The following is a 17,648-nucleotide window of genomic DNA, read 5'->3' as shown; positions in this document are numbered from 1 at the left end:
TAGTTGGGTTGTAGAGTACAAGGGAGATCATATTATTATTAAGACTGGTGAGAGAGGCTGGGGTTAGACAATGCAAAGCTTTCCAGGCTGTGTTAACCATTTTTTAAAAATTCCAAGACTAATTGAAAATTGAAATGGCTTGACCAGATTTGTGCTTGAAAAAGATAACTAGTTGCAGTGTGGAAAAAGTGTTGAAAATGAGCCATAATGGATATGAGGAGACTGTTTAGGAGACTGTTTTTTGTATTCCATGTTAGAGATGGTGATAGCTTAGACAAAGATGATGGCAGAGCAGATACAAAGAAACTGACTTAGTGACCAAATAGACATAAAAAAGGGCGGTATGACAGAAAGGATGACACTAAGATTCCATGCTTGAGCAAAAGGGGTAGAGGATGGTAACACTAATCTAAATGAGGATGAGTAAATGTAGGAACCAGTTTGGCAGGGAACATCAAAAGTTCAATTTTAAACATACAAAACTTAAGATCCCTGTGAGATAGCCAAGTGAGGATGTCAAGAAAACAGTATGTTCTAGAACTCAGCTATTTAAGCTAGAGATATAAATTCATAAGTCATATGTATACAGTCAGTAAATGAAGCCGTTATGTGGGTATGGATGAAATCATTAGGGAAAGAGTAAAGAGTGAGAATAGGAAAGGCTCTACAGGAATCTTTGAGGAACTCTGATATTTAGTGATATAACAATGAGAATAAGCTTGCAAAAGAGACAGAGAAAGAGGAACCAGAGAGGAAAGAGGAAAATCAGAAAGTGAGTTGTCACAAAGCACAAAAAAGACAATATTTCAAGAAGGTGGGAGTTTGACTCATGTGGAATCCCTGTGAAAGCTCAAGTGAAATGAGGATTGCAAATGCCATTAGTAACCTTAATAAAAGAGATGGGATCAACAAAGATTTATGGGGTCAAAAGAGAGAATTACTTTAGTTTAGTGTAGTTGTGTTGTGTTTTAAATAGGAGTGACTTGAGCCTGTTTAAAGTTGATGGGAAGGATCTAGTTGAAAAGAAGAGTGTGAATATACATGAGACAAAATAAATGATTGAAAATGCAAGACAAGAAAGGAATAGATTACAGAGCATAGCTTGAGATAGGAGACCCCAGCTCTGTAATAAGAAGAAAGAAAAGGCTAGGAGCAGATGCAGTTATGTTGGGAAGTTGAAGGAGCTTCCATGGATGACTACTGTCAAACAGTTGCTCTTTGCAGAGTTCTCTTTTCTTAGTTTTGTTTTGTCTTTTTAACCAAAAGTATGGTTGAATGAAAAGTAAGGGAAGTTGAGATTTGCTCTAACATTTACATGTGGGAACAGGGACTTTAAGAAAGAAAGCTATCAACTGAAGTATAAAACATGAGGTGGAATATGGAAAAAACTGGCTGCAAATAAACAACAAAATCTATTGCTTTCAATGAACTTCCACACGACTTAGTCATTTTCAAAGCACTTTGAAAATGCATCCCCATAATGTTTCTATTTTCACCTTATTTCAGAGATGTGGAAAGAAGCAGATAATAATTCCCATTAATGTTAAGGTTGAAACTTAAAAGAAACTCAAGGTGTCCTAGCTCTTCATCAGCTCTTCAGCACTGTTAAATGACAAAAATGCCTTACTTTGGCCCTGGTTTCTTTAACACACCAAATGAGCATGTCACCCCAAAAGCTTCCTTTACAATTTGGAAAGCTGTAATTTTTTGCAAATGCATCTGAATTGCCCAAAGTCAGGGGATCATCCTATTCACGTGGTTTTCATAAGTAATTTTGTGTAATTCCCACTTTTTAGATGACATTTGAGTTGTGCTAGTCCACTAAATTCATTCTGACATTTGAAAAATCATCATACAATGCTTTCATGGGATAGAACTACATCCTTTAACAGTGTTTATCACAGGCAAAAAGCTTCCCAGTGTGAGCAGGTCTGTCTAATGACCTGGCATCTCCATCTTCACTTAATTTAATTCATTCCATTCAGTCTACCATGGATAGATCAAAATTAATGCTTTTAAAATAAAGATGTCAAACCAACCTGAACCAGTGACATCTCTTATAACCCATTTTATGTATTTTGTACTATTATATTCTGGTCTTTTGAAGAGTTAAAATATAGGTGAGAGACAAAATTTTATTCCACATTTTGAATCTCTGTAGCATAGCTGGTTAAATGAAGTCTTGAGTAAATCAATAAAAACCATGGTTTTTGAAAAAAATGGTCTCAAGTTCAAATCTCTACTATATATGTTCATAATTTATATCCATACTCCAAATTAACTTTTATTTACTATTTATTCATTTATTTCCTTATTTCACAGATATTTATTGCACATTTCATTGGAGCCCACACTAGTAGACTCTGAGTATATAGTGGAGAATAAATCATATATGTTTCCTGCATTCATGGAACTCAGCCTAGTAGAGGAGACAGACATCACCCAAGTGGAGAAGAAAATAACTAAAAGATTGATAGATAGGTAGATAGAAACATACATACATACATACATACATACATATAGTGATACATTCTAGGAAAGTGTTCAAAACAATAGGCCCAAAATGGAGATGCTTATACTAAGCCCCGCACCATCAAAATAAGATATAGTTTAATTACAGTTTCAGCTCTCCCAGAAATAAAATCAAATGCACTTACATAGAAGGTCTGGGAAGGCTTCTCTGAGGAGGTTGTATATAGCTGAGGATTAAAGGATAAAAGGAAGACAGATATGCAAGGAACTTAGGAGATAGTGTTTTAGGGAGAAGGAATGACATTTTGGAAAACTCCAAGTTGGGAAAAAGTTTGTCAAGTTTGAAGCAGTTAAAGAGGCTTTTAAAACACAGTGATCAAGAGGGAGAATGGACCAAAAATGTGAGGCTTCAAAGGTAGACATGAGCCATATTTCTCACAGCTTATAGTCATGTTAAGTGCTTTGGAATTTATTAAAAGTTTAAAAAGAACCAATAGAAGAATTTTGGAAAGTAATACAATTTGTGTTTTAAAAATATTGCTTTTGATTCTGTGGGGATAACAGATTGAAAGGGGAAAGGAAAATGGAAAATTTTAAGGCAGTTCAGGAAACAGATGATAGTAGCTTGGACTAAGATCATGGCAATAGTAATGGAGAATAGCATAGAGATTCTACAAGGAGACAGATACAATAATATTTTTGACAACACCATCTGTAAAAGCAAAAGAGAAAAAAAAAAACCAATTGAAAGGACAATGAATAAATAAATTGGTGTATAATCATAAAATGCAGTATTGTAACACTGAAAATGAATGAGCTACAACTACTCACAACTATGTAAATAAGTATTAGTAATAAAATGTTAATAGACCAAAAAATTCCAGAAGGCTACATGCAAAACATACACATACACCCCCCCCACATACACCTTTCATAAAGTTAGAAAACAATTTAAACTGATCAATAAATTGTTTATGTGTATAATATGTGATTTCAAAAACTATTTTTTAAAAGACAAGAGATTGGCAAATGATTCATTCAGGATATCAGTTACCAGTGAGAGAGAGAGAGATGAAAGAAAACAGGATAGGCATGCATTGCACGGGTTATTGTCAACTTTTTCAAATTTAGTGCTGGACTCACAACTGTTAGAAGTATTAAATGAAAGAATGAAAGAATGAATGGGTTTTCGAGAGAAGATGGTGGAAGAGTAGGACACAGAGATCACCTTCCTCCCCACAGATACATCAGAAATACATCTACACGTGGAACTGCTCCTATAGAACACCCACTGAACGCTGGCAGAAGACCTCAGACCTCCCAAAAGGCAAGAAACTCCCCACGTACCTGGGTAGGGCAAAAGACAAAAGAATAAACAGAGAAAAAGAATAGGGACGGGACCTGCACCAGTGGAGGGAGCTGTGAAAGAGGAAAGGTTTCCACACACTAGAAGCCCCTTCACGGGCGGAGACTGCAGGTGGCAGAGGGGGGAGCTTCAGAGCCACGGGGGAGAGCACAGTAACAGGGGTGCGGAGGGCAAAGTGGAGAGGTTCCCGCACAGAGGATTGATGCTGACCAGCACTCACCAGCCCGAGAGGCTTGTCTGCTCACCTGCCGGAGTGGGCGGGGGCTGGGAGCTGAGGCTCGGGCTTCGGTCGGACCCCAGGGAGAGGAGAGTGGTTAGTGGCGTGACCACAGCCTGAAGGGGACTAGCGCATCACAGCTAGCTGGGAGGGAGTCTGGGAAAAAGTCTGCAGCTGCCGAAGAGGCAAGAGACCATTGTTTCGGGGGCACGAGTAGAGGCGATTCAGAGAGTCGCTTAAAGGAGCTCCAGACACGGGCGTGAGCCGCGGCTAACAGCGTGGACCCCAGAGACAGGCATGAGACGCTAAGGCTGCTGCTGCCGCCACCAAGAAGCCTGTGTGTGAGCACAGGTCACTATCCCCACTGCCCCTCCTGGGAGCCTGTGCAGCCCGCCACTGCCAGGATCCCGTGATCCAGGGACAACTTCCCCGGGAGAACGCACAGCGCACCTCAGGCTGGTGTAACGTCACATCAGCCGCAGGCTCGCCCCACATCTGTACCCCTCCCTCCCCACGGCCTGAGTGAGCCAGAGCCCCTGAATCAGCTGCTCTTTAAACCCCGTCCTGTATGAGTGAAGAACAGATGCCCTCCAGCAACCTACATGCAGAGACGGGGCCAAATCCAAAGCTGAACCCCGGGAGCTGTGCGAACAAAGAAGAGAAAGGGAAATTTCTCCCAGCAGCCTCAGAAGCAGCGGATTAAAGCTCCACATTCAACTTGATGTACCCTGAATTGGTGGAAAACCTGAATAGACAATGAATCATCCCAAATTGCAGAGGTGGACTTCGGGAGCAAGATGTATTATTTTTCCCCTTTTCCTCTTTTTGTGAGTGTGTATGTGTATGCTTCTGTGTGAGATTTTGTCTGTATAGCTTTGCTTTCACCATTTGTCCTAGGGTTCTGACTCTCCGGTTTTTTTTTCTGTTTTACTTAAAAAAATATTTTTCTTAATAATTATTTTTAATTTTTTATCTTAATAACTTTATTTTATTTTATCCTACTTTATTTTATCTTCCTTCTTTCTTCCTTTCTTCCTTCCTTCCTTCCTTCCTTCCTTTCTTTCTTTCTTTCTTTCTTTCTTTCTTTCTTTCTTTCTTTCTTTCTTTCTTTCTTTCTTTCTTTCTTTCTTTCTTTCTTTCTTTCTTTCTTTCTTTCTTTCTTTCTTTCTTTCTTTCTAGTTTTTCTCCCTTTTAATCTGAACTGTGTGGATGAAAGGCACTTGGTGGTCAAGCCAGGAGTCAGTGCTGTGCCTCTGAGGTGGGAGAGCCAACTTTAGGACACTGGTCCACAAGAGAACTCCAAGCTCCACATAATATCAAACAGTGAAAATCTCCCAGAGTTCTCCAACTCAACGCCAAGACCCAGCTTCACTCAATGACCAGCAAGCTACAGTGCTGAACACCCTATGCCAAACACTTAGCAAGACAGGAACACAATCCCATCGATTAGCACAGAGGCTGCCAAAAATCATAATAAGGCCACTGACACCCCAATACACACCACCAGACGTGGACCTGCTCACCAGAAAGACAAGATCTAGCCTCATCCACCAGAACACAGGTACTAGTCCCCTCCACCAGGAAGCCTACACAAATCTGAACTGTGTGGATGAAAGGCACTTGGTGGTCAAGCCAGGAGTCAGTGCTGTGCCTCTGAGGTGGGAGAGCCAACTTTAGGACACTGGTCCACAAGAGAACTCCAAGCTCCACATAATATCAAACAGTGAAAATCTCCCAGAGTTCTCCAACTCAACGCCAAGACCCAGCTTCACTCAATGACCAGCAAGCTACAGTGCTGAACACCCTATGCCAAACACTTAGCAAGACAGGAACACAATCCCATCGATTAGCACAGAGGCTGCCAAAAATCATAATAAGGCCACTGACACCCCAATACACACCACCAGACGTGGACCTGCTCACCAGAAAGACAAGATCTAGCCTCATCCACCAGAACACAGGTACTAGTCCCCTCCACCAGGAAGCCTACACAACCTACTGAACCAACTTTAGCCACTGGGGACAGACAACAAAAACAACGGTAACTACGAACCTGCAGCCTGCAAAAAGGAGACTCCAAACACAGGAAGTAAAGCAAAATGAGAAGACAGAGAAACACACAGCAGATGAAGGAGCAAGGCAAAAACCCACCAGACCTAACAAATGCAGAGGAAGGAAGCAGTCTACCTGAAAAAGAATCCAGAAAAATGATAGTAAAGATGATCCAAAATCTTGGGAGTAGAATGGAGAAAATACAAGAAACTTTTAACAAGGACCTAGAAGAACTAAAGAGCAAACAAAAAGTGATGAACAACACAATACATGAAATTAAAAATTCTCTAGAAGGGACCAATAGCAGAATAACTGAGGCAGAAGAACGGATAAGTGACTTGGAATATAAAATAGTGGAAATAACTACTACAGAGCAGAATAAAGAAAAAACAATGAAAAGAATAGAAGACAGTCTCAGAGACCTCTGGGACAATATTAAATGCACCAACATTCGAATTATAGGAGTCCCAGAAGAAGAAGAGAAAAAGAAAGGGACTGAGAAAATATTTGAAGAGATTATAGTTGAAAACTTCCCTAATATGGGAAAGGAAATAGTTAATCAAGTCCAGGAAGCACAGAGAGTCCCATACAGGATAAATCCAAGGAGAAACACGCCAAGACACATATTAATCAAACCATCAAAAATTAAATACAAAGAAAACATATTAAAAGCAGCAAGAAAAAAACAACAAATAACACAAAAGGGAATCCCCATAAGGTTAACAGCTGATCTTTCAGCAGAAACTCTGCAAGCCAGAAGGGAGTGGCAGGACATATTTAAAATGATGAAGGAGAAAAACCTACAGCCAAAATTACTCTACCCAGCAAGAATCTCATTCAGATTTGATGGAGAAATTAAAACCTTCACAGACAAGCAAAAGCTGAGAGAGTTCAGCACCACCAAACCAGCTCTACAACAAATGCTAAAGGAACTTCTCTAGGCAAGAAACACAAGAGAAGGAAAAGACCTACAAGAACAACCCAAAACAGTTAAGTAAATGGTAATAGGACCATACATATCGATAATTACCTTAAATGTAAATGGATTAAATGCTCCCACCAAAAGACACAGACTGGCTGAATGGAAACAAAAACAAGACCCATATATATGCTGTCTACAAGAGACCCACTTCAGACCTAGGGACACATACAGACTGAAAGTGAGGGGATGGAAAAAGATATTCCATGCAAATGGAAATCAGAAGAAAGCTGGAGTAGCAATTCTCATAACATAGGAGTACCTCAATACATAAGGCAAATACTAACAGCCATAAAAGGGGAAATTGACAGTAACACAATCATAGTAGGGGACTTTAACAAAGAGCTGAAAGAGACCATGTGTAAAGAATTAAAGTATGATGACACTACCACACCAAGTAGAGAATATCAATAAAGAGACAGAAATGACTTAAAAAGAACCTAATGAGAAGTTCTGGAGTTGAAAACTACCATAACCAAAATTTAAAAAAATTCACTAGGGGGAATCAATGGTGGATTTGAGCTCACAGAGGAAAGACTCAGTGCAGTTAAAGATAGAATGATAGAGATTATGCAATCTGAAAAACAAACAGAAAAAATGATAAGAAAAAAAAAGATGAGAGCACCCAACAAATGTGAGAATGCTCCGAGTGTACCAACACAAGCATGGTGAGAGTACCGGGATGAGAAGAGAAAGAAAGAAGCAGAGAAAATACTGGCAATAATAATGACTTAAAACATCCCAAATTTGGTAAAAAAAAAAGTCTACACACCTGACAAGCTCAATAAACCACAAGTAATTTAAATGGAACAATATTCACACCCAGACACATCATAGTTAAAATTTTGAAAGACAAAGACAAAAAGAAACTCTTGAAGTCAGCAAGAGAAAAATGACTTACCCAGTACAACAGAACTCAAATAATATTAACAGCTGACTTCTAATCAGAAGAAATGGAGGACAGAAGACACAGACCTCAAATAATATTAACAGCTGACTTCTAATCAGAAAAAATGGAGGACAGAAGACAATGGGATCACACATTCAAAGTGTTGAAAGAAAACTGTCAACCAAGAATCTTATATTCAACAAACTATTTTCAAAATGAAGGTGAAATAAAGACATTCTGAGATAAACAAAAACAGAAAAATTCATTGCTAGCTGACCTGCCTCACAGGAAACAATAAAGGAAGATTGTCAGGTTGAAAGCAAGTGACACCAGAGTGTAATTAAAATCTATATGTAAAATCAAAAAGTACGAACAAAGGTAATTATATAGGGAATTATAAAAGACAGTATAATTACCTATTTGTTCTCCTTTCTTCTCTTATCTGATTTAAATAGCAATTTCATAAAATGATATGTATATAATTGTATTGTTGGGCCTATAATATATAGAAATGTAACAAACTTAACAATAGCTGTGCAAAGAGGCATAAAGAAATGAGGAGGGGCTTCCCTGGTGACACAGTGGTTGAGAGTTCGTCTGCCAATGCAGGACACACGGGTTCGTGCCCCGTTCTGGGAGGATGCCACATGCCATGGAGCGGCTGGGCCTGTGAGCCATGGCTGCTGAGACTGCGCTTTCGGAGCCTGTGCTCCACAATGGGAGAGGTCACAGCAGTGAGAGGCCCGTGTACCGCAAAAAAAAAAAAAAAAAAAAAAAAAAAAGAAATGAGAACAAGAAATAGTAAATAAAAAGGTTAAAATGGGAAAAAAAAAGAATGAATGAATGAATAAATAAATGCCACGTATGGGCCAATGATTCTAGTGTGTCATAAATCAAAATATATTATTAATACAATTTTTTATACCTAGAAACTTTTTAAAATCAAATACATATACTGAAGATCTATTTTGGAGTTAGAAACCACAGGGTTTGACGTGAAGGATAAGTAAAAGGAAATAATCAAAGATGTATTCTACATTTCTAGCCTTAGTAAATGGATGGATATCAGAGCCATTTACTAAGACAGAAGCAAAACAGATGAGAATCAGATTTATCCTCTGTAGATATATTGCCTGTATGGATGAAAACAAATGTTGCCTGCCAGCAAGCCATCAGCTACTGCAGCTACCTCCAAAGGTATGCCCTGAGGGGAATTCAGGATGGAGAAAAACAGGACAGTGGCCCTAGAAAGTTAAGATGCATATCTAAGGAATAATTTCAAAGAGCTCAGACCCTTGCATCTTCCCATACATAGAAAAACACTAAAATCTTTAACTTGAGATGTCTGCTTTTTGTGATTAGCAGTAATGTTTTGATGTTTGACTGCATTTCTTTTCAGCAAAAACTCCTATATATCCTGGCTCCTCTCTTACCTCTTTGAAATAGTTCCTCAGAGCTATCTGAGAGGTTGTTCCCAGGCTATAGTCCTCAGTAAGGTGCCCAAATAAAACATAACTCACAACTTTTAGGTTGTGCTTTTTTTTTTCAGTTAACAGCTGTGATATTTTTGTGAGACATCCAAGGGGAAGTATGAAGTAACAGTTGAATGTAAACATCTAGATCTCAGTGTAGATAGCTGGACTACAGGTAAACAGAAGTCATCGGAATTTATACTGCATTTGAAGCCATGAAAATGAATATAAACACCTAATGAAAAAGTATAGGGAGAACAGAATATTCAGGACCTAATACTGGAGAACCCTTACATTTAGAGACCCAATAGAAAAGGATCAGCCTGCAAAGATGTCTATGAAATGCCCAGAAAGACAGAAACACTAGTGGGGTATGATGTCAAAACAAACAAACAAAAACCATTTCAAGAAAGAAGTAGCCCACTGTATACAACTTTGCTGACAAGTTTCATAATGTTAGGACAAAATAATGTATCCTAACTTGGAACTAAGGAGGCCAGCAGAGACATTTTGGCAAGAATAATTTTGGTGGAACAGTGAGGGCAGAATCCAAATTGTAGTTCATGAAACTGACAAGCTGATGCAGCATATGAAGATAAATTTCTTGAGTGTGCTCAGTCATAGTAATAATAAAAATAATATCTTATAAACACAAAATGCTTTTAAACTTATATTACTATTTGATCTTTATAACAAAACAGCCCTGAAAGATAGGTCCTGTATCCTCTTTCTACAAAAAAAAAAAAAAAAAAAAAAAAGATACTGAGTAATCAGTAAAATGTCCAAGATAGAACGCTCATCTGGAATAAAGTTGTGAATAGCACCCAGGTCTTCTGATTTTACCTCTAGTCCTCTTTTCCTCTCAAGAAGAATAAAGGGGTAAAAATGGCCAGATCACCACAGAGCATGTCCAGTGTATCACAGAAAAAAATTGAAAGACATGTTCTACTGATGGTGGACCAGGCACTCATTTGCTTGAAACATATCATGGTAATTTTATCAATCTCAAATAAGTAAAATATAACATTGTACTTTGGGTTTCTTTTTTCCCCCAATGGGTCTTAATTCTTAAACAAAATTTAAATTTCTGAAAATATTTTAACCACTATATGGTGTTAGAATGACATGAGACATTATTGTACAATCTGTCTACAATTGCAATCATCCAACAATACCTCCCCAAAACACCTAAACTCCCCAATCAGGGTCTTAAATGGATTACAGTATTAATCAATGGGAAAATGTAAATATCAAATGATGAAGTCTCTAGGAGTAAGATGCATTTGAACACCTGGAAGAAATGCAAAATTAAAGGAGAACATGAGTGTTACTGATAAATTATCAGAGACATTAAGAATTCTAAATGCTATAGGAATTGAAAGTGAATTCTTTAAAATGACTGCATTTTGAAGTAACATTGCGCTACATGAAACATATTAAAGTGAAAATCAGTTAGTGCTTATATAAAAACACAATTTGATTCGGGACTGTTTTAATACAATTCATTAAGTTTTAAATGAGAAGAAAATAAATGTTCAACCTTAAGCAGTCATTTACAAACAAAATAAAACAAAACAAAAAATTCAAAGCCTAAGGAATGATCTCACCCATTCTAGAGAAATAATTATTTTGTTTAAGGGAAGCCTGCCAGATTCACATCTTCTGACTTGTCTTATTCCACCACACACACACACATACACACACAAATATCCACCATTATTATGCTTGTTAAAACATTTTAGCCAAAATTTGAAATACTATCTCATTAAGTTGCTGAATAGGTTTTTAGAAATTTTTTCAATATTTTTTTCCCAGCTTTATAAAACTGAAGTGAAATGGCAATTAGAGGGAAATGGTGATATGGAGAGGAAAAAGAGATAATTCAAGAGAAAAGCTGCCTTAGAATGAAACTCCTAAAGCATTTTATTTATTTCCTCTTCTGTTCTCAACCTCAACCTTACCTTTTTAAGCAGCTAAAATGCAGTCTTTGTTGTAAAGCTATTGGTGTCAACCACTTGAATAAATGGCAATTCTTCCATTCCCCTACTGATTTAAAAATAAATCTCATCTCAAGTTTTGCAAATGTTCTGTTTGATTTATGGTAGAGACTATTTCACATGCTATAATTGTCTCTCCTACATATACACTCATTTCAAGTTCCTGAAGGAGAATGTTGGCCCATTCATATGCATCTAAGTGTAAGGTTTCAAATTGCACTACTTTGTTTTGTTTACCTGAACAATAACGGTAAAGAGGATAACAACTGTGATTGCTGCAATGAAGAACTTCTTTCTGGAAAACTCTGGGAGCAGAAAAACAAGGGAGAAACAGATTGCTCCCCTCAGTCCTCCATAGGCTATAATAAATTTGTCCTTTCTGGTGAATGTATTCACATGACATTTGTTCACGAAGAAAGTCAGCACAAGAACTCCTAAATTTTCCAGTAAGTAGAATACTTGAGTAATCAACAGAAGGAAAATGCTACAAACATTATAATAAATTAGTGTTAAACTAGATTGGAATTCTAAGGATTTGTGATGAATAGTTTAAAAGCCTAAACTAACTAAACTATTTAAGGTTTATTTCCTCAGAGAGATTTCTTTAAATAGTTACTTTTTATTTGGGTTGTGCTTTGGTTTTTCCTTTGATTTTTCTGTTTTTTAGGATGAAAGCAGTGCAATTCCCTTCCTTAGGCCCATGTAGACTAATCTGGGGCATTCTGCAAAAATAGTCTCTACAAACAGAATATAACTTTCTCTTCAGTCTTATAAATACTAGTGAGGTGACCCAAGCTGGTGAACTAAAAGTTAAGTAATGTGACGTGTGTTGGTTTTAATCTTTGATGAGCCAGGATTCCATGTTCTTCAAGGCTTTGAAAAAAGGTTCCTTTTTCCTCCAGTCACCCAGAGTCTAGAGTTCTGAGACTCAAGGCCTCAGCCAAAGCTTTTTACTCCTCACATTTGTCTGTAGTCTCAAAAACGAGCCTTAACCACGAGAGAAGTGCTTGCTCATGTACTAGTACTATTTGAAGGGCACCAGTTAAACCTTTGTCCCATAGATCTTACTCCCAGTGATTATGTTTCGAACATCTTACTGTGAATGAGTTTATCAGATAATTAACCTCAAGACCAGAAAGAGAATGCAAGGTTACTTGACAGATGGGCTGAAAGTGGGGATTCTTACACAAAATTTGAGCTGAAATAAGTTGGCTAACAGACAATTTAGCCAAAATTGATTTGCTTGGAAAAAATATATATATGGCAATTTGGAGAGCCATGGGAGTAGTCTGGCAGCCTCTGTATATGACTAAGAATTGTGGTCCATATTTCTGTTTTTAAAAACATTTTAATTCAATTTAAATATTTTACACAGTGCCAGAAAACGAAAACTTAGTCAAACTATTAGAGCAGTATGATTAAAATAATTGAGAGCTAAATCCACTGAAAATTTTAGATCTTTTAATTTTCTTTTAAAAACTAAGTTTCTTTAGCCTTTAATTATCTTTCTTATTACTACAAAAGAAAAGGAAGCTCTTAGAGAAAAATGCAAATAGGCAAAGCACCCATAATCCCACCCATCCAGAGAGAAAATTATTGCTAACACTTTGGAACAAAACCTTCCAAAGCCACACATGACTTTATATTATTATTTTTCTAATAATAACTACTTCCCCACTGTTGAACATTTAAGTTGTTCCAATACTGCCTAAAGATATATAATCAAATTTCTGATCATTCTTATGCTGTATTAAAATTACCAGAACTCAAAGCTAGTGACAGGATATTCATTTGAGGCCAAATTACCATTTGGCTAAATGGAAATTCATCCAGAATACTATGAGTCAAACTGCATTTTGGCCAGCTTAGGTGTATTGCTTCAGCAATATTGACATATTGCCAGAATGCTGACTTTTCAGTTTTGTTTATTATTTATACTAAGTGGGTTCCCAAACCAAAAGAATGAGAATATTCTACACAAATCTTCTAATTTAACAGAATTGCAAATAAACATATCATTTAATATGGCTAAAATCCAAAGGGAAAAAATTCCTAGCCTCATATGGTCTGTATTCAGCTCATCTTTCCTCTGTATATCTAGGCACAAAATTAAGCTAAATTGTGATGTCAGGCTTAAAAGAGGTACAGATACCTCAATGACTATTTTATGATAAGGATCTTTTTCCTTTTCTCATACCAGATGTAGTGGTTATCTACACATTATAATTTAGAAATAAAATGGTATTGGAAAGAGGATTTGTTTCGTCTCATGAATTTTCACACGAAACTATACATACAAATCTATGAAATCCTGGCATTCGTCTAACATTTGTTCTTGCTAGGTCTTAACATATTACTATTCTTTTTTTTTTTAAGTTGAAGTATAGTTGATTTACAGTGTTGTGTTAGTTTCTGGTATACAGCAAAGTGATTCAGTTATACATATACATATATATTGTTTTTCATATCCTTTTCCATTATGGTTTATTACAGGATATTGAATATAGTTCTCTGTACTATACAGTAGGACCTTCTTGTTTATCTATTTTATATATAGTAGTTTGTATCTGCAAATCCCTATCCCACTACAAAGCTACAGAAGTCAAGACAGTATGGTACTGGCACAAAAACAGAAATATAGATCAAAGGAACAAGATAGAAAGCCCAGAGATAAACCCACGCACATATGGTGACCTTATTTTTGATAAAGGAGGCAAGAATATACAATGGAGAAAAGACAGCCTCTTCAATAAGTGATGCTGGGAAAACTAGACAGCTACATGTAAAAGAATGAAATGAGAACACTCTCTAACACCACAGACAAAAATAAACTCAAAATGGGTTAAAGACCTAAATGTAAGGTCAGACACTAAAACTCTTAGAGGAAAACAAGCACTCTATGACATCTATGACAGCAAGATCCTTTTTGACCCACTTCCTAGAGAAATGGAAATAAAAAAAAATAAACAAATGGGAGCTAATGAAACTTAAAAGCTTTTGCATAGCAAAGGAAACCATAAACAAGACGAAAAGACAATCCTCAGAATGTGAGCAAATATTTGCCAATGAAGCAACTGTCAAAGAATTAATCTCCAAAATTTACAAGCAGCTTATGCAGCTCAATATCAAGAAAACAAACAACCCAATCCTAAAATGTGCAGAAGACTTAAATAGACATTTCTCCAAAGAGGTTTATTACAGGATATTGAATATAGTTCTCTGTACTATACAGTAGGACCTTCTTGTTTATCTATTTTATATATAGTAGTTTGTATCTGCAAATCCCAATCCCTCCCCTAACCCTTTTCCCCTTTGGTAACCATAAGTTTGTTTTCTATGTCCATGAGAATATTTTGTAAATAAGACCATTTATATATTTTAGATGATACATATAAATGATATCATATGGTATTTGCCTTTCTCTTTATGACTTACTAAACTTAGTATGATAATCTCTAAACCAATCCATGTTGCTGCTGGAGGCAGTAGAGGTGGATATCATTGGAGCAAGTGCACACTCCTCAGTTGTGCCTAAGGAGTCAAAAGACCTGTATGCAGAATACTATAAGACACTGATGAAGGAAATTAAAGATCACACAAACAGATGGAGAGATATACCATGTTCTTGGATTGGAAGAATAACATTGTGAAAATGACTATACTACCCAAAGCAATCTGCAGATTCAATGCAATCCCTATCAAACTACCAATGGCATTTATAACAGAACTAGAACAAAAAAATTCACAATTTGTATGGAAACACAAAAGACCCCAAATAGTCAAAGCATTCTTGAGAAAGAAAAACAGAGCTGAAGGAATCAGGCTTCCGGACTTCAGACTGTACTACAAAGCTACAGAAGTCAAGACAGTATGGTACTGGCACAAAAACAGAAATATAGATCAAAGGAACAAGATAGAAAGCCCAGAGATAAACCCACGCACATATGGTGACCTTATTTTTGATAAAGGAGGCAAGAATATACAATGGAGAAAAGACAGCCTCTTCAATAAGTGATGCTGGGAAAACTAGACAGCTACATGTAAAAGAATGAAATGAGAACACTCTCTAACACCACAGACAAAAATAAACTCAAAATGGGTTAAAGACCTAAATGTAAGGTCAGACACTAAAACTCTTAGAGGAAAACAAGCACTCTATGACATGACTCACAGCAAGATCCTTTTTGACCCACTTCCTAGAGAAATGGAAATAAAAAAAAATAAACAAATGGGAGCTAATGAAACTTAAAAGCTTTTGCATAGCAAAGGAAACCATAAACAAGACGAAAAGACAATCCTCAGAATGTGAGCAAATATTTGCCAATGAAGCAACTGTCAAAGAATTAATCTCCAAAATTTACAAGCAGCTTATGCAGCTCAATATCAAGAAAACAAACAACCCAATCCTAAAATGTGCAGAAGACTTAAATAGACATTTCTCCAAAGAAGATATACAGATGGCCAACAAACACACGTAAAGATGCTCAACATCACTAATTACTAGAGAAATGCAAATCAAAACTGCAATGCAGTATTACCCTCACACCAATCACAATGGCCATCATCAAAAAATCTACAAACAATAAATGCTGGAGAGGGTGTGGAGAAAAGGGAACCCTCTTACACTGTTGATGGGAATGTAAATTGATACAGTCACTATGAAAAACAGTATGGAGGTTCTTTAAAAAACTAAAAATTTATCCAGCAATCCCACTCCTGGGCATATACCCTGAGAAAACCATAGTTCAAAAATATACCTGCACCCCAATGTTCATTGCAACACTATTTACAATAGCCATGACATGGAAGCAACCTAAATGCCCACCAACAGATGAATGGATAAAGAAGATGTGATACATATTTATAATGGAATGTTAATCAGCCATAAAACGGAACAAAAGTGTGCTGTTTGCAGAGACATGGATGGACATAGAGACTGTCATACGGAGCGAAGTAAGTCAGAAAGAGAAAAACAAATAACATATATTAATGCATATATGTGGAATCTAGAAAAATGGTATAGGTGATCTATTTGCAAGGCAGAAATAGAGACTCAGACATAGAGAACAAACTTACGGATACCAAGGGGGATAAGGGGGGTGGAATGAATTGGGAGATTGGGATTGACATATATACACTACTATATATGAAATAGATAATTAATGAGAATCTACTGTATAACACAGGGAACTCTACTCAGTGCTCTGTGGTGACCTAAATGGGAAAGAAATCCAAAAATGAGGGGATGTATATGTATACACATAGCTGATTCACTTTGCTGTACAGCAGAAACTAACACAACATTGTAACGCTACTATACTCCATTAAAAATTCATTTAAAAAAAAATCTAGAGTCGGATCCCAGGGAAAGTTCTGGAGTTGGCAGAGTGAAAACAGCCTGAAGGGGTTAGGGCACCACGGCTAGCCGGGAGGGAGTCCGGTTGAAGTCTGGAGCTGCCGAAGAGGCAAGAGACCTTTCCTTCTCTCTTTGCTTCCTGGTGCGCGAGGAGAGGGGTTTAAGCGCGCCGCTTAAAGGAGCTCCAGAAACGGGCGCGGAGCTGCCGAAGAGACAAGAGACTTTTTCTTGCCTCTTTGTCTCCTGGTGCGAGAGGAGAGGGGTTTAAGCGCACCGCGTAAAGGAGCTCCAGAAACGGGCGCGAGCCGCGGCTGTCGGCGCAGACAGCAGAGGCGGGTGTGGGACGCTAGGGTTGCTGCTGCCGCCACCAAGAGGCCTGTGTGCGAGCACAGGTCACTCTCCACACCGCCCCTCCAGGGAGCTCGTGCAGCCCGCCACTGCCGGGGTCCGGGGATCCAGGGACAGCTTCCCCGGGAGAACGCGCGGTGCACCTCGGGCCGGTGCAGCATTACACCGGCCTCTGCCGCCGCAGGCTTGCCCCGCATCCGTGCCCCTCCCTCCCCCTGGCCTGTGCCATAGCCCCCGAATCAGCTGCTCCTTTAACCCCGTCCTGTCTGAGCGAAGGGCAGACGCCCTCGGACGACCTACACGCAGAGGCGGGGTCAAGTCCAAAGTTGAACTCCAGGAGCTGTGCAAACAAAGAGGAGAGGGGGAGGTCTCCCCCAGCAGCCTCAGAACCAGCGGATTAAAGCTCCACAATCAACTTGATGTACCCTGCATCTGTGGAAAACCTGAATAGACAGCAAAATATCCCAAGTTGAGGAGGTGGATTTTGGGAGCAAGATATA

The 17,648-nt window shown here is 38.0% G+C and overlaps 1 protein-coding gene across 1 annotated transcript in view; it reads right to left on the bottom strand.

Moving 5' to 3' along the window:
• Positions 1-17,648, bottom strand: part of LOC112066431 (sodium/hydrogen exchanger 2-like) — a 44,975-nt gene that overhangs the window by 10,671 nt on the left and 16,656 nt on the right. Inside the window, 1 exon segment of the mRNA XM_055081591.1 lies at positions 11,682-11,823. Within this exon segment, the coding sequence (XP_054937566.1) occupies positions 11,682-11,823 (142 nt within the window).

This window comes from Physeter macrocephalus, chromosome 21 (genome assembly GCF_002837175.3).
Source record: "Physeter macrocephalus isolate SW-GA chromosome 21, ASM283717v5, whole genome shotgun sequence".
NCBI lineage: Eukaryota > Metazoa > Chordata > Mammalia > Artiodactyla > Physeteridae > Physeter > Physeter macrocephalus.
This window is presented reverse-complemented; position numbering and strand designations above follow the sequence as displayed.